The sequence below is a fragment of the Otolemur garnettii genome, unplaced genomic scaffold (genome assembly GCF_000181295.1).
Source record: "Otolemur garnettii isolate 467f Iridium unplaced genomic scaffold, OtoGar3 scaffold00002, whole genome shotgun sequence".
NCBI lineage: Eukaryota > Metazoa > Chordata > Mammalia > Primates > Galagidae > Otolemur > Otolemur garnettii.
The window spans coordinates 31,689,810-31,708,646 of record NW_003852397.1 but is presented as its reverse complement, the minus strand read 5'-3'; the positions used below and the strand labels follow the sequence as shown (position 1 = coordinate 31,708,646).

The 18,837-nt window shown below is 37.4% G+C and overlaps 1 protein-coding gene across 4 annotated transcripts in view; it reads left to right on the top strand.

Annotated features, from left to right (window-relative positions):
* The window catches only part of NEK11 (NIMA related kinase 11), a 277,385-nt gene that overhangs the window by 43,544 nt on the left and 215,004 nt on the right, over positions 1 to 18,837 (top strand). For 3 of the 4 annotated variants that reach the window (XM_023512762.1, XM_012805223.2, XM_023512761.1), the window contains exon 2: positions 2,838 to 3,003. The exons of the other annotated variant lie outside the window; for it this stretch is intronic. In XM_023512762.1, coding sequence (XP_023368530.1) covers positions 2,838 to 3,003 — 166 coding nt within the window. The remainder of the gene's footprint in view (positions 1 to 2,837; positions 3,004 to 18,837) is intronic. 4 annotated transcript variants of the gene reach the window in all.

Sequence of the window (18,837 nt, the reverse complement as noted above, 5' to 3'; positions counted from 1 at the left end):
CTGTATTTTATGTTCTTAAATGATCTTCCTTGGATTTATAGCTTGCCGAACTTCTTTCTGGGCTCAGCTCCCCGTCTTTGACTTCATAGATTCTGATTCCAACCAGTTTTTCTTCCTTTGTTCAGGAGCCTCTGACCAGGGTTGCTACCAGTCGGCCATCTTCCCAGAATCCCCCAGAGCAGTCTTTCTATAGAATATATTACTAAGCAAAGATTTCTCTAGAATCCACTTAATAAGTAGGGCTCTAATAGAATGTTCCGCATTTAACAAAACCAATGTGAAAGAATCTGCTGGGGCAATGGTAGCAAATGTTCCAACTTTCTAAGTCTGGTCTCATTTAAATCTCCTGTAAATGGCAGAGACATAGCAGGAGCCCATTGACTGTGTGGAGCTGCCCTCTCTAATGCAATTGAGCTGCTTTCGGTGGACGCAGCCAACACCTGCTGCTGGTTGTCTTTTGGGAATGGGATGAGTTCAGAATGGCAAGACCATGGAGAACATGGTTAAACGACTCAAATTTTAGGAAAAGTGACTGCCCAGTAATGGTCATCTTGGATTAGACAGTTGTCCTTATGAGATTTTAGAGAACAGAAACTTAACCCAGTTTTTATTGGTCTGGGCGCCTGTGGCTCAAAGGAGTAGGGTGCCGACCCCATATACTGGAGGTGGCGGGTTCAAACCCAGCCCTGGCTAAAAACTGCAAAAAAAAAAAAAATGTCAGATGTCACCTAGCACCACAGTCAAGTAAGGGCATTTCTAAGTTTTCCCACTTAGGCTCTTGGCTTCTAGGACAAATTTTACAACTACAATTTCAATGGATCATAAAGTCCCATGGAGAACTGGGATGGGAGAATTCTGCATAATGGTATGATGACTGCAACATCAAAATTTCGAGGCGCTGGATCTGAAATAAGAGACAAGCTCCATCAATGCTACTGCCTGAGGAAGTTCCTGTTCTTCCATAGTAAAACAACTAGAGGGAAAGACTTGTTTGAATTAGTGAAAAGTTAATAGTACAATGACTTTTTAAAGGAAACTACCTTAAGATAAAATGACATTAATTAAAACACTTACTTCAACTTAAAACATACTATTGTACAGTTTTCTCCAACTTTTGGATGTATAGCCAATATCTAATGCCCCTTGGTTAGAGGTCCTATCATCTTTCTTGTGTAAACTACACCCATAATATATCAAGTTTTTCAGGCTTACCTTCTTTAAAGTGTAATGAGAATTAGTAATCTGAATTCAGAATGCTAGAGTTTACATTTTTAGCCAACTTTTTACATCTCTTTTGTCATTTATTGGACAGATTTTTAAAAAATACAACTTCTCATTATCAAGATTTTTTGTAAGCATTTGACTTAGTTTTCCCAGAAAAGATAAATCTCACACTCATCCTTCATCCATTTATGTTATATTTAAGTCAGAAATGTACAATAATGAGCACAACTGGCATAAAGAGGCTTGGGAATAAACACAATGACTTGGGTAAGCATAACATCTCAACCGAAAGGGCAGAAGTTTACATGTGTGCCGGAGAGAGTCTACTAGCCTTGGGCATTCCTATGTCAGGGGCAGCTGTCAACATCTGTTAGAAAGGACTAGAGAAGAATGGCTAAAGGGCATTTGATTCAGAGTTTCCACTGTAAATACATTTTTTATTGATATGCATCAGTAATAACTCTTAAAGAACATTTTTGCAAAATGTTTTCTAGTACAGGTCCTGTAGAAGTTGCCTTAATGAACTGCCAGAGCTCACTTAAAATCAGCAGAATCTGTCTGCACGCATAATTGGAGTTCTAAAGTGCTTTCCCTCAGCAATCTAGTTTGTGCTGCAGTAATGGAATTGGTTTATTCATCAGTCTCTTTTTTTAAGATAAGAAGAGATAATGTTTTGGTTCACTCCTCATTGAGTTCTCATACTTTTTAAATTAGAGATTTGGGGATTTAGAGAGTCCTTCCATTTATAGATACAAGAGATGCTAAATCCTCTTCATTGTTTTTGGTTAATTTTTTTTCCTACTAAACATTGGTAGTAATGAAGTATGATATGCCCTGGTTAGTTTTAAGGAAAAAATAGTTATTGGTCCTATTGATTTTAAGCTGATAGATCTGGAAAATTTTAGAGCTGAGAGAGTGAGAGAAATGTATGCATGTGTGTCAATACATAAAAATATACAAATGAACACATACAGAGACAGGGAGAGAGAAAGAAGAAAAGAAATAGGCAAAGAGATAGTACGACAGATATGGAGAGACAGGTTATGGATTTTATATATAAATATTTAGAGAGATTTTTATATAAGAATTTATATAGACATATAGAGAGAAGGGCAGACAGATACAGAGAGACACATAGACAGCAAGATAGGAATAGAAAGAAAAATGGAAAATCAGAGAGAAACAGAGGAAAAGACATAAAATGACAGAATACACATCAAGAGAGAAAGAAATAGTATGAGAGAGATCAAGGGAAGCTAAAACATTTAGAGTAGCTGTTCTCAACCTGTGGTTGCGACCCACAGGAACTGTATTAAAGGGTTGCAGCCTTAGGAAGGTTGAGAACCACTGATCTAGAGAAACAGAGGCAGGACAATTTCAGAAGTGTTGCTCAGTTAACTTTATGTCCACTCTCTATAAAACTATATGTTGCACAGATGTGGAAGACAAGAGGCCTTGAGGAAGCCATGTCCTGGGCCCAGGGCTCACAGGGAAAGAATACCAGACCTATGAGTAGGTCACAACCAGATCTATGAGTAGGGTATTAATTACCACCTGCTCACATCTGTTAAATGTGTCTAAATATATTTAAACATTTTTTTTTCTGGCTGCAGAAAGGTACTGAAGGAAATTTCTGTTGGAGCACTAAACCCAAATGAGACTGTGCAAGCCAATTTGGAAGCCCAGCTACTCTCCAAGCTGGACCACCCAACTATTGTCAAGTTCCATGCAAGCTTTGTGGAGCAAGATAATTTCTGCATTATCACAGAATACTGTGAGGTGAGACTCCTCTTCTTTCTTGGAAGTCTTTAAAAATCTATTGCATGTGAAAAGCCTTCTGTAGGGAGATATCTGAAAAGTATAATTATCAAACCCGAAGTTGAATGAACTTTAAAGATCTCATGTCTTATAGCTAAAAATGATTGTTTGCAGGTAATTGAAAACAGATTTCTAAGAAGGGGTTTTCCCTCCTTTAACAAACTTACTCAAAATAAATATAAGGAGGAATTGCTGCAGAAGAATGCTTCAACAGTTTTTTGGTGGGGGACAGGCATATCTCTTACAATGATCTAATGCTTAGATGAACATTTAAATGCCTGGATAGAGTTAGAGATACATCTCTGATTTTTGAGTTCCAGTTCTATGATTTATTTTTTCTCCAGTAGAAATTTGGAAATGGAAATATGCCTTATTTCTCTTGCAGAAGTCCTTTATGTTTATCAAATTCTGATTTAGAGTTTCAGGTGTTTGCAATTTTCCCTACCATTGTATGTGCTCTCGGAGTAATAGCTGTATGTTTTACTGAGCTTCAAGTAAGCGTGAAACTGCCTGGAAAGGTGCGAGAGGGGAAACTGACAATGTATAGCTATAGCAAGGGTCTTTGTGCTCACTCCTGAGAGGGTAGGCAGAGGAGGTCACAGGGGCTGGGTCAGGTAGGGAATACCCAAAGATGACCTTACTCAGAAGGTATGTCCCAGAATATTCTGGAAGCTAGGGTTAATCAAATGCATCTTGGGAGAATTTGATACTATTCACACTGTAGGATGAATTTAGTCTGCTTATCACTTGGGTATTGAGGAAGCCCCTAAAAATAATACTAGGAAGACAGAAGATGCTCTTTAGAGTAAAAGGTAGTCCTGTTTGGGTCAGAAACTTTCGACAACCAGACACAACCTGAGGGTGCATGTATTTCAGAGACAGAAGAGATAGGAAGAGGAAAAGAATAAGAATAAGAATACCAACAGAAAACAACCTTGCCTGCTTTATACCTTAGCTGGTGTATCAATCCAATAGCCAAATTAAAATATCTGAATGAGTTTGAAATATTCCATGTCTTGGCTATTCCCTTCAGATCACCCTCTCCAATTCAGCCTTGCTGGATATTTCCTGATCCAGGTCTTGACTCTGCTCTGCTTGCAGGAAAGTGGGGTGGGGGTGGGGGTGGGGAAAGAACCAGCTTGGTTGGATGTCTGCTTCTCCTTCATATAATGAATTGTTAAGAAAGTTAGATGATGACGTGTGTGTACCAAGCACTAATGGTGAACAGCTGCTCTGGCAAATATGTCACTAATCCATGCAAAACTACAGAAAGTTGCATATGTAGCTACCCTGTGCTCCACCTGCTATAATTTAATCAAATTTGTTGTTAGCCCTTTTTGTTAATAAATTATATTATTTTAGAAACAACTGACTCCTACTGCTTATAAATGTTACTGCTACCTCTACTGCTGCTTTTGGCACAGTGAATTTTTCAAAGATTCCTTCCAGGTCTTAGAATATTTTAAACTGTAGTTAGTACTCTCTAATAGAACTTTCTGTGCTGATAGAAATGGTTTATATATGTGCTATCTAACACAGTAGTCACAAGTCACACATGGCTCTTTAGCTCTAAGAGTATGGCTAGTATAACTGAGGAGCTGGATGTTACATTGTAATTTTAATTCATTTAAATTTAAATAACCAAATATAGCTACTGGGTACCATATTAGATGATATAACAACTTTCTTTCCCGGCATTAATTAAAAATTTTTAAATTTTGATGTAATTTTAAAGTACCAGAAAAATTACAAGAATAATATAGTGAACTCTCATATATACTTCGTCCAAATTCTCCAATTACTATCATTTTCCCACATTTGTATAATTATTCTATTTATTTTTCTATTTACTTTCTCCTTTCTCTATCTTGATCTCTATCTCTCTCTGTCTCTTTTCTGAACCATTTGAGAGTAAATTACAATGCTAGATGCTTCCTAGATACTACTGATTTTCTAAGGTCAAGGATGTTTGTTCTCTTATATAGTAAGAGAACCACAGTACAATGATCAATCAGGAAATTAACATTGATACAATGTCAATGTGTAAAGCAGTTCTCCAAGTGTGATCTGAGACCAATAGCATTAATATCCCTTTGGAATTTGTTAGAAATACAAATTCTTGGCCTCTACCCCAGCCATACTGAATCAGAAATTCTGGGGGTGGAGTCCAACAATTTGCATTTTGAGGAGTCAGCCAGGTGAGTCCAAGCACAAGGAAGTTTGAGAATCACCCATCAAATTCACAATTTATATTCAAATGCAGCCCATTTGTCCTAATTATATCGTGGGGACATTTCTATAAGAATATTATTTGTTGCATGGTATCTAATCTGAGTCCTCTGTATTGTATTTTAAATGATGGTGGTTTCCATAGGCTAAGGTAGCTGTTCTATCACAAGGGGGTGTTGCCATGGTGACAGCTGCAGGCAGGGAGGACAGCTCCTGGGCTTCCTGGGCTCTGCTTTTAATAGAGCTGTTGCTGCCACTTCCCTGACTCGTGAGGAATGACATACATAGACTGCTCCTTTCTTTTTTCTTTTTACTTTTTTCAGACATAGCCTCAGTATGTCGCCCTCAGTAGAGTGCTATGACTTCACAGCTCACAGCAACCACAAACTCTTGGGCTTAAGTGATTCTCTTGCTTCAGCCTCCCAAGTAGCTGGGACTACAGTTGTCCATCACAACACCTGGCTACAGACTGCTCCTTTCTTAATAGATATTTCTCATCTTCAGACCCACATTTACTCTTAAATTGCACAGGCCTTGTATTATCCTCTTTTTATTAAAGTAAAATAATAATATAAGAAATGGCAGGTGGCCAAACTTGCTACCTCATAGGAAAATGCTATCACCATTGAAAGGGTGATCTTTTTATTTTCAAGTTCCCTCTTATGTAATTTAACTTGGGGCCTTTCAAGACTGAAATAATGTAAGTGGATTTGTAAGGCCTCTACATCTACTACTCAACTATTTGGACATACTACATCAGATTATAAAAGTGAAAAAGCAAACAACTGAACTCTCACAATTTCTGATTAAGATCTAATTAAATCTTTAATGGGGAATAGTTCCCAGACTACCCCCTGGAGGAATGTGTCAAATATTGGCATCTTTTGTTCTCTTCAACACTGGGAGGAAAAGAAACTACTTGCTAGTCCCTGGGCATCCTCTACAGCTTCACACCTTTTCATTTTGGCTTCCTTCCAGAATGCCCTTCCTCTTCCCCTCGCAAGTCCTACCTAGCCTTTCAGGCTCAACTTAAATGCCACCTCCTTTCCCAGGATCAAAAGTTCCAATAAACAGGGCTATTCTCCCATAAACTAAGGCTCCTGTAATCTACTGGCTGGCAATCACTCCTGACCCCAACCCTCCCAACTCTCATAGCGTTTTTATTTCATATAGTACTCAGCACATAAACGTTATATGTACCATCTCAGGCTCTCAACATGTGGAATTGTTATTTTTCTGATTCATTTTTCTGTCACATCATGGACCCATGTAGTGAACTACAAAGAAGTTAACCCTCAGGACTTCTTTCCTTTCCCTCCTTCCCTCCCTCCCTCTCTCCTTTCCTTCCTTCCCTATTTCCCTCTTACTTTTCCTTGTCTCACTCTCTTTTTTCTTTTTCAAAGTCTTTAGTACTTGCTTCCAGCTGCCTTCATGTTATTTCTCTCAAATGGAGAAATTGTAAAGGTAAGATATGGAGCCCCTCCACCTGTCAAATATATCAGAATTATTTTGTCCTACCTTATATTGTTGATACACCTAACAAGGTAATGTACTAGAGTTCTGTGAGATGCTGCCTGAAGGTCTCCCATTCGGGTAAGGCAAGGCATCTCTGGGAACCTGAGCTTTGAATTAGCTGCCACAATTAGTAGCCAGCTTTAAATGTGATAGGTGAGATCACATATCTTTATTAGCAGGTGATGCTAGTGGAGAGCACTTATAACAGGGCAAAGAGCAGGAAATGTTGGACTTGTGTATTTTCTGCTCAGTGATATTAATGCAGTGAAACAAAAATCATATGAAAACTAGTTCTCAACCTTTGTTGCATATTAGAGTCACCTGGAGGTCTTAGGCCTGAGGACCACCTCCAGAAAGTCTGATATAATTGATTTGGGGTTATGGCCCAGATATCAGGATTTTTGAAATCTCTCCAGGGCTGAGAACTGCAAAAAAGAGAGAATGCTTAGTGTAGAAACAGACACATAGAACCATAAAGGAAAAATTTGTCAGTGGTTGTGGAGTACTGAGCAAAGACGATGCCCACCCCTGAGAACAGGGTAGTCTGGCCCTGGTGGATGTACTTTCATAATCAAGCTCCTTAGCTTGTTGCTATTATTCATGAAAACCACCCAACTCTTTCTCCTTGCCAACCTTCTGACCCCATTTTAGCTTTCCATGTATGCCTCTTCTAACAGGAAAAAATATGCTAGCTAAACTGACATGAACTCACTGTTGGTAATGTACTTCTCACTGCATATGAATAAATTGCCATTCTGGATTATTTATTGGTTACCAATAAACTTGAAGTTCACAAAAGCAGTAGTAATCAAGGGTCTTTCCAAAATCCATTACCAAGCTCTGTGTCTTGATACAACTACAGACATAGTGTGGGGTAACAGAGGTAATATGATAATATTTAATGAACTTGTCTGGTAGGATTAATGAGTCATTTATATCAATGGCTAAAATACAACAAGGAATGTGGAAACTGTCATGGGAAGGGTGTGGTTAAAATGCTATGGGAGTTAACAGAGACAGAAATGACTCTGACCATAAGAACTATGGAGGGGCTGGCATTGTCTTTGAACTTGAAATACTAGAAAGATTTAGCCACATGGAATGGAACAAGGACATTTCAGTTATAAAGAAGTATGTAATAAAAGACTTAGGTAGGAAAGCCTGGGATGTGATTTAGGAACCTAAATGCTTCATCTTTAATTGTAATGTGTTTGTAGTTAAACACGTTTCCTAATGTTAACAACTTATGTAATCATGGTGCAATTATCAAAACCAACAATTTACTATTTTACCATCTCTCAGCTCCAGTGTCTTTTGTCTATTCTAGGATCCAATCCAGTATCCTATGTTGCACTGAGTTGTAGTCTCCCAGGTCACCCCTTAGTATCCTCTAATCTGTGATAGTTTCCCTTTCCTGCTTTTTTTTTTTTTAAATGACTTTGACACTTTTGATTAGTACTGGCAAACGATTTTATAGACTGTCTCAGTTTGGGTTTGTCTAAATTTTCTCATGATTAGAGTGAGGTTACCCATTTTGGGCAAGACTACTACAAAAGTGACATTGTAACTTTCTCAGTAAGGCCAAATCAGGGATTGCAGGATGTTGGTATATCTTATTATTGGTAATGTTAACTTTGATCACTTTGTTAAGGATCTGTCTTCTGAGTTTCTCCATTGTAAAGATGCTATTTTTCCTCTTGTAATTGATAAATATCTTGGGTAAGATACTGTAAGAGTGTGCAAATAATCTATTTCTTCTCAAATCTTCACCTACTGTTTTTAGCAGCTTTCAGCAGAAGTTGTCTGCAGCAATTTTTACTCTGGAGGGTCTGCATTGTTTGCATAACTGTGATTATGTATTTCTCTCGTTCTTTCTAAAGGAATCCCCTTCATTGGGATTCTCCTGTAAGGAAGAGCTGTTTTTCTTTCCTCCACTTATGTATTATGTATTTATTCAATTATTTATATCAGTGGGGATTCATGGTTCTAAAAAATTGAATAGTTATCGCCCAGTACTGGCATATTTCATTGCTCAAATTATTCCAACTTTGGCTATTAGGGCTCTTTTAGGCTTAATATGCCCGATCCATTTTTGAGGAGAAGTGAATTTTTGCTCATTAATTTTATTTTACATATGAAGAATCAGGACTTCAGAGAGGTGGAGTGATTTTCTGACTATAACGTGACTGGATAAGGTTGAATTTCATGCAGTGCAGGACAAGGACAAGGGGTATTGGGAAGGCTGCTCTTTTTCTTGGCTTATTCTTACTTTAGCTATATTCTGTGCTTTTACCTATCTCTGTTTCTCTATTACATATGTAAACAGAGACACATGTGTTGGGGGGCCTACTGTGGCCCCACACCAACCTTCCCCACTTCTCCTCCTCCTTGCCTCCTAAAACAAAGAATACAAAAGACCTAATTAGCTTCCCCCCTCCACCGAAGAAATTCCCCCACCAAAGGATTCTAACTCACCAAACCCTCTGAGCAAGCTGTAGAATTTGCCCACCCCCTATATCCCCATATAAAAGGCATTTCTAACTGCCCCCGGGCACAGCCACCAACTATGCCCTGCCCAGCAGGTCTCTGTCCTTTTCAGTAAACTTGTTCTGAGCCTTTCTGCTCCCAGTCTCCTCTCTGGGCCCTGTTGATACACCTTTTACATGTGTATTAATTTATACACACATACAAGTTTTAAGGTAATGATGATGTTAATTATTTTCTCTCAAGACTAGACAGAGTTTCAAATAGTGAAAAGTATGTGGAGTTTGGCATCACATCTGTTCAAATCTTGGTTTGTTTTCTTGACCAACTTATTTTCTCTCTTTCTTGTCTTGAGAATTAAGTGAATGTTACAACACTTGTTTTGTGAAGTTTTTATAGGAATTTGAAATCATGAATGTTGAAAAGTGACTTGCAGAGCTTTGCTCCTAAAAGACCCTCAATAATGGAAGTTATTATTCATATAATTGTTCATTATTTCATTGCTGTCTTCCCACCGTCCCCCAACTATTTTCTAGAAGAGAGGCTAATATTTAGCGCTAAGTTTCTGACATGTAGCCTTCAATATGAAAATTTAGGCCAAAAGGAGGAAATGTGCAGATTCTAACATGGGTCAGATAATAACTTTGAGGCAACACTTTCCAAAGATCTGCCTATTCTATAAACAAGGACATTTGAAATTTCTTCTTATGTTTTTTGGTTATGCAAAAGTGTTTAAATAAACGAAGTAAATGGGTTGAGTTTTACAGTCTTAAAACTCTTATCAGTGTCAGTAGATTATTATAAATGAATTTAGCACTGACACACAGCTTCCAGGCTTTGTAGCTCTCAGAGGGTCCTTGCAGAGCTTGATGCTAGGTATTTTGGGTTTAGTATTAAAGACAAACTCTTTTCTGTTTTTTCAAAGCCACTGCTGATAGTGATGAAGCTGTTTTTGGTCACCACCTCCCCAAATTGGTTATTTATGGATGAGAGACACTCCTGGAGTATGACCATTGTAACCCTGATTGGTTAACATCCTTCTTCCTTCCTGGTGGGAACTCACATTGGGTGTCCACACACTGGAATTGTCCACACATCAGGACTATCTTCAGCTGTTTGCATTGCTGGGATTGTTGCTGATTGAGAGAACTAAGAATTATCTTCAAAGACTGTGGTTCTCAACCTTCCTAATGCTGTGGCCCTTTAATACAGTTCATGTGGGTTGCAACCTGCTGTTCAAAGAGGTAAAGTCCTCTCCAGAGAGATGGGTTCCATTAGGACCCTCTTGTTTTCCTGAGCAGCTCTATACAGAAGTAGATAGACCGCTTTGAATTTGCCCTGGGCCTGTTCTATGAGTCTAGACTTTGTTAGTTTGGGAAGGCTGTAAATAATGCATCTCATATTTTTGTACACCTAAACTGATCTGTTCATGATTTTTATAAATACCAAAATTAAAGTCTTTTGGTTTGTCCTACTTACTTTCCTTGTTTAAACTACAAAGTATTTTGATCTTTTAAACAAAAAGTAAGGTCACTGATTTTTACTTTAAAATTGTTAAGTGTAATAATTGAAAATAAAAACTGGTTTCATTTAAAGGAAATGCTCTAATGCACTAATAGAAAGCAATTCGTAAACCCATTAGGATTTATGACATTTAGGAGATGGCTTTGGTTGGCCTATAAATTTATATAAATATAAATGTTCAAAAATAGAATCACAATAATTTATTTCAAGTAGTTTATTTTAAAAAAACAACTCAGTGCTTTATAGATGAAAGTGTTATTTCACATTGCTTGCTCTTAAGATAGTAAGCTCTGTCTTTTTATTCTTATTCATGTGCATTTACTTCCGTGGAAGGAACACTAACTCTAAAATAATTTGAAGAAAATAGAAATTAAACTGAAGGATGTTCATTTATATTATTGGACATGAATGTCATGATATTATATGGCATCCTTTAGTAACTATTTAGAAATTGGTTTTTTTGTTTTACTTTTTAGAGCATAATATGGGGCTGGTGTGGTGGCTCATACCTATAATCCTAGCACTCTGGAAGGATGAGGCCAGTGGATTGCTTGAGCTCAGGAGTTTGAGATCAGCCTGAGCAAGAGCAAGACCCTATCTCTACTAAAAATAGAAAGCCTAGCTAGGTGTGGTGGCAGGTACCTATAGTCCCAGCTACTTGGGAGGCTGAGGCAAGAGGATTGCTCAAGCCCAAAAGTTTGAGATTGCTGTGACCTATGATGCCACCACACTCTACCCAGGGCAATAAAGTAAGAGTCTTTCCTCCTCCCCAAAAAGAACTTGGGAGTTCATACTAATGGACTGCATAAAGTCTGGAAAAAATGTCAAGGCATTTTTTTCAGGTGGGGACAGAGTCTCACTCTGTTGCCTCTGGATAGAGAACTGTGGTGACATCATAGCTCATAGCAACCTCAAACTCTTGGGCTCAAGCAATCCTCCTGCCTCAGCCTCCCCAGTAGCTGTACTATAGGTGCCTGCCACAACACTTGGCTAATTTTTCTGTTTTTAGCAGAGACAGGGTCTTGCTCTCGCTCAGGCTAGGCTCAAATGATAAGCTCAAGTGATCCACCCACCTCAGCCTCCCAGGATGCTAAGATTACAGGTGTAAGCCACTGAGTCTGGCTGAACTTCCAAAATTCTAGGAAAGTATCTTCAGGTTCTTTAATAAGATGACAGAGGATCTCCTCCCCCACTGGCTTTACCTCCATTTATTGGTACTCTCCTAAATAATGTCATAGGCTTTTAAAAATATAGCATTATAAAATGACTCTCATTAAACCTTGTCTTTGCTTAAGTACATCTTTTGCCTTTTAGTATTGGATTGGACTAAATGTTTCCACTGATGGGCTAAACATTAAATATATGGCTCATTTATATTATTATCTAGCATTGTTTCTCAAAGTGTGGTCTGGGCCATCTGTCCTAGAGTCACTTTAGGATGCTTGTTAAAAACACAAATCCCAGGGCCCTATCTGGACTTACGGAATCAGAGCCTCTATTGATATGGTCTAGGAATATGCATTTTAAAGAAGTAACTTAGATAATTCTGAAGTATGCTAAAATTTGAAGACCCCTGCTAGGATGCTTATTTAATGTAGATGTGTGTGAGGGAATTGCATTTCAAGATGTCAACCTAGTGAATTAATAAGGGCAGATTTTTTATTTTAAAATGAAGAAGTAGGGCAGATTAATTTTTCAAGAACTTTCTAACCCTAAATTCTGAGATTATTCAGTCCTTTGTATATGCTTTTAACATTGCAGTTTCATTGTCTTAGACTTCTTCTGAGAATGCTCTCTCTCTCGGTCTTTTAAACTGGTTTAAGTACTTTTATTGCCAACTTTAATTAAAGACTTAATTTTATCAATTTGTTTTAGGATTTAAAACTTTATAATGACAATCAAAGATGGAATTTAGAGTGCTATATTTGAATTGGTCTTCATTTCTTTAAGGTCTTGGCATTTCAAAGGCAATCTGTTAGGATGGAGGAGGGAAGAGATACCATTAATCTATCAAATGGTATAGTTTGTGCTACAGATTTGCAAAATTTTAACATCGACTCTTTGTTAAGAAAGACTTAACATCAACTCTTTGATTGCAGCTTTTGAGTGGTGATCTTAGTGAAGGAAAGCAAAAATTTTTTTTTGGTCAGCAGTATAGACTTAGTGAAACATTAATATTGCTTCAAGTTAAAATCAATACTCTTTTCATTAAAGTTGTTTTAGCAATAAAAGTCACCATTAAATATTTTGCAAAGACAAAGCTAAGAAAACAGGAGGCCTTTACAGATATCATATTAAGAACTTTTTAGCAGGCTCCGCACCTGTGGCTCAAGCGGCTAAGGCGCCAGCCACATACACCTAAGGTGGCAGGTTCGAATCCCCAGCCCAGGCCCGCCAAACAACAATGACGGCTGCAACCAAAAAATGGCCAGGCGTTGTGGCGGGCGCCTGTAGTCCCAGCTACTTGGGAGGCTGAGGCAGGAGACTCGCTTGAGCCCAGTAGTTGGAGGTTGCTGTGAGCGTGGTGCCATGGCACTCTAGCCAGGGGGATAGCTTGAGGCTCCGTCTCAAAAAAAAAAAAGAACTTTTTTAGCCGAGGTATGACATTCATCAAAAACATTTGATTTTTACTTGGAAGTTAGCTTAGGAAAAGATAGTAACAAATGTTTTCTGTATTGCTGAGTTAAAATCAGACTACTTCACAAAAACTGTATTTCTTTCTTTGTTGTATCAAACCATAATTTGTTGTGTCTTAATCTGCAAGTGACTTGTCTACTTTAATTAAATCCTCAGAAAATGATCCATAGAGTATTTATTAAAGAACACAGTAAATGCAAAACAAATAGTTTTACTTGGAGAGAAACATGAAAAATAAAAATGAGGAAGAATAAGTTGAGGAGCACAAGACTCAGCTCTTGAATTCATCTTTTAGCGTTCTATCTTCCTGTTGATTGAACACACTTCCTACTTAATACTAATAACAGATACATTTTTTCTTAAAGTTATACCCAGAGGGCAAAAGAGTTTGTCTATTTCCTTTTGACATTTCACTTGAGGCCTACCCTTAAAGGCCTTATTCTGTTTTTGCTTCCAGTTGTCTAAATGCATATTTATTTAGTTCGCAAAAATCATGCATTTAATATCACTGCAGGACAGATACACAACTTCCACTCACTTCTTCTTTCTACTTCTTTTCTTCTTCTGGAGGAGAGAAGGTAGGAAGTTGATTGTCAGACCAACAGTAAGTGTCACCCAGGTAGTGTGCTTGCATATAGCAATATCACTTGCAGAAAATATAAGTTTGCTCACTCAAAGAGAAAACAATAAAGAATATGATATGAAAAGTTGATGTGAATTTCATATTTCTTTAACTAAAACAGTTTAAAAATGACAATAGGAAATGAAAAATGGCATTGCAGTTTGGGGATAAATTCCTGGAAGGAACTATTTTCATTTGCAAAATTTTTGTTTAAAGTACATATAACTGTTAAAAACTTTAGACAAATGACATTTAGTAGAATTTATTTAAGTCAAAAATGATTCATGAATTGGACAAAACTTAGAACCAAAGAACATTCAAAATGTGCTGTTCAGCAATGTGACCAGAAAGCTTTTTTGGGCCAGACACAGATGCAAAGTAGAGAAATTGCCTGACTGGCTACAGCTTGGCATCCGCCTTATTTGGGCATGGTGTGATGATTTGGCTCTTGGGATTCTCTGAAACTCAGCTGTTTGTTATACTCTTAAATTAGGTTTCCAATTTTTTATATACTACATAGGAATTCAAGGTATGGAGGCAGCCTCAGACCAAATTTAATTTAACAATTCCCTGCTTTTGGTCAGCCTCTCAGTTTTGAAAGATGGCCAAAACTTTGGGCATTGATGGCACTCTTTGTCACCATCATAATGAACTTGTCTGTTCTCAAAGTGGAATTCACGTTTCACAGCATCAGGTTAGTTGAATGATTCTTTACGTACTGTTTGTATTTTTATTATTCTAACAGTAGTGAGACCATCTGATATACAACAGATGTCTGGCTACAAGTATTTCAGACTCTTGAGAGAATACAGTACACCAGGGAGACCATTATGATGGCTAGTAGGAAGATAATACTAAGGTGTATTTTTTAATAGGAACCCCTATGAATCAAATCAATTAAAATCAAATAAAAAATACGTCAGAAGAGGCATCTACTTGTTTTAAACCAAATCGATTGTTGATTTCTTACAACCAAATTTCTACTATCTCAAGCATATTTATCCAAGTGCAGTAAGAGGAGTTGACTATTGTGCACACTTTCCTCTTTTCAGCCATCAGGTAGCTCAGAGCAATCCTGTTATGTAAAACAATGTTAGCAAGAAATTTTAAAGAAGTTTGCTTAACAACTACAGCTTTTGCAGTAGACTCAGCCATAGTAGCTAACGTTTGAAACAGATTTCACATCATAACCTCATTTACATTTGTGCCAAGCCAGGGAAGGAGTATTCTACAAAAGGTACCCATTGAGAGAGATTTAAGCTTGCTGAAAAAAATTCCTCTTTAGTTCACTGTGCAAATTAAGAGATGTAGACCAATTCCCAGTTTCCAATTGGTTATGGAGTGACAGTGGTACCATTAGAGTCTCTAATCCATATTGGCCCCTTATTTTCCACTTTTTGAGACATGTAGTTGTCTATATATATGGTTGATTGTTAAATCCTTCACAGCTAAAAATATATCCTAGAGGGACACAGCAGTTCCTTATTGATACATTGTACATCAAGGAGTCACCAGTAAGGAAGCACTAGTAATATTTAATAAAGCTTCAGTATTGAATCATTGCATGGTTGGAGAATACTAGCAATTAAAGGGTTAGGATTATTAATTTGTCTACAAGATGTCAAATTATTTTTCTTTTGTTTTCTTACCCAATCTTGGATATAATTTAACTATAAAACCCTTACCTTCCTACTAGTAGATTTCAGTAAGAAATCTGAATATGTGAATAAAAAGACCAAACCCTATAGAAAAGACCAGATGTGCAATTTGAACAAATATGCACACTTGAAACTACATTATCTCTATGATCATGTAGGGATTTAGATTTAACATGACATATACAAGATTCATGTTCCCTGCAAAAGCTACTGATTATGAAATCTTATCACATTATCTTGCCATGTATAAGCAGAAAAGAAACACTGAGAAAACAGGAAAGGGGATATAGGTTTCATGGTGACAGGGGAGAGAAGTTTTGACTCATGATCTTGGGAAAGCTGTCCACATCGAGGATGCCATCTGCTTCTGGGGCCAAACATCTCTGTCTGGGCAGCTTTACCTTAAGGTCTCCAATGGGCTTTATAGTTTCAGGAGCCTAGAGGGCTCCACTTGGGTTGAGATGCATGTGTATGGATCCAAGACTCAAGGCCCTGAATTGTTGCTGCAGTGTGTGTGGTGAGAAGAACTTGATATGGTCCCATCCAAAGGGGCTCAAGGGTACTCTTTCTCTGATGTTGTTTCCAAAAGAGTTCATCTCCAGATTCTATGTTGTGAAAGATTTAGTTGTCATCAGCTGGAGGGTTTCAAAAGGCTTCTTTTGCCTGGAGAAAATATACTTTGGCAAAATGCATCAAAATTTTAAAATACTAGGTCATATCAGAATTTCTTTTCTTTTTCTTTTTTTTTTTTTTTTGTTGCCCTGGGTAGAGTGCCAGGGCATCATCATAGCTTGCAACAACCTCAATCTCTTAGGCTTACGTGATCCTCTTGCCTCAGCCTCCCAAGGAGCTGGGACTACAGGTTCTCCCACAGTGCCTGGCTATTTTATAGAGACAGGGTCTAGCTCTTGCTCAGGTTGGTCTCAACCTCCTCAGCTCAAGGAGGTGATCCATCCACCTCAGCCTTCCAGAGTGCTAAGATTACAGGCGTGAGCCACTGTGCCTGGCCCATGTCACCATGTCAGAATTTCTTTTTCTTTTCTTTCTTTCTTGTCTCACTGTGTTGTCCTCAGTAGAGTGCGATGAAATCACAGCCCACAGCAACCTCAAACTCTTGGGCATAAGCAATTCTCTTGCCTCAGCCTCTCAAGTAGCTAGGACTATAGGCATCTGCCACAACACCCACCTTTTTTGTTGTTGTTGACATTGTTGTTTAGCAGGCCTGGGCTGGGTTCAAACCAACCAGCCTCAGTGCATGTGACTGGTGCCCTAGCCACAGAGCATAAGTGCCAAGCCCCATGTCAGAATTTCTAAGAGTGTCAGATTCACAAGGTTGTATTATTAAGGGCATAAGCCTTCCAGTAACTATTTCATAAGGAATCAATCCATATTTTCCTATGGAAGTAGATAACCGCCATCAGTCAGTACACCTTTGACCAAGGCAATGCAATTGATTTCAGTTTGCTTTACCTAATGCCATTATGTTTGTAATATAATGCATATTTAACTGCTTTATAACTTGTCCAGTGGAATGAGTATCTCTACCAGGAGAACTTTGACCAGGCATTTCTCACAAAGAAAACACATTTTCTAATAACCTTTTTACCTATTGTTACAGCATCAGCCTCCCTGAATGATAGGAAAGCTTCTATACAACAAGGAAACATTTATTGAAGGCGACAATAAAATCCATCTGTAGGTATCTGAATGATCCTGTGGGTGCTGGAAATGTACCATATGAGGTTTTTATTGTCTTATCAAGATTATGGTTTTGACAGACCAGATATACGTTTTATATTGTAAACCATATTAGCAATTTTAGAAGTTACCTCATCATTTTTTATTATAACTTGGATTATTTTATCTCTTCTGTGATGGAATAGGGAGTACAGACCTTTAATAATGGAGGCTTTATGGACTCAGGCTGGACGAGGTGACTATCTAGGCCCTCCATGATTCCACACTTAACACTAAACTTACATCCTTTTAAATACCAGTTTTGTTTCCCCAATTCAGATGCATAGTACAGTTTATTTAACATATTATTATAGGTTATTTGACTTGAATAAATCTTATGGAGTTCATTCAAATTGTTTATCTTCACAATTTCAGTACTGGCTGACTTTGCATGAAAACCTGCCAAAGAATTTCCTTGGTATTTGATTAGTTCTTGTTTTGCTTCATGTTGGGTGGTCAGTTTTATGAACTAGTACTTTTATTTGAGTCCTGATTCTTATCCAATCCAATGATATGATCTTAAAGTTATCATAAACCTATACTTGTCAGAGTTTTTTCCATCTACTCAAAGATAAAACATTTTAGTCTTATAGTTATTTGCCATACCAGAGTAAAAGAATTAACAGGACTTAAAATAGGCATGCATAGTTAAAGATCTAATAAAAATTTATTATAGTGCAATTGTCAAAGAAATTTTGATACTTCTGCACATACACTATTTTAAGATAACTATAGTTATGACTGATAGTGCATTACAAAGACTATCATATTTCTAGGAATTTTATACAACTTTTGGAATAACATACCCATACAATATAACTTAAAAAGGCTCAGCATCACTTATTTAACAGTGCTTCCCATCTATGCAAATTTATGCATCAAATAGGCCTATTTAGTTTATAATCTCTCTTTTTATAAGAAGAGAGGAAAAAATTCCTTTGAGATATTCCAGAGGTCCATCTTGAAATTCCCCAAGTTAGTTCAAGGTCAGAAAGTCTTAATTTAGTATTTGATTCTGTAAAGCTTTCAAAAAATATCAAAAGGTTTAAAATGCTTGATTGAAATAGGAGTACAGGTCACTGTAAACAATAGTCATTCATTTGAGCAAAGTCATAATTAAAAGATTTCAAAGAAAGTGACATAGTTATAGAGCAACCTTGCTTTTTTAAGGGAGAGGACTGAGTTTTCTTAAGTAATCAAAAGCCTAATAAAGACAGCAAGAAATTATCTTACTGAACACAGAACCTTTTTTCTTAGACTAATTACTCAAAAGATAAACTTTACTTTTTATAGTTTCCTGTTGAAAATGGCTCAATACTTCAAGAAAAACTTGTTTTAACAGGACCAAATTCTAATTTTCTTTCTGTGTATTTCAAATTAATGCTCAAT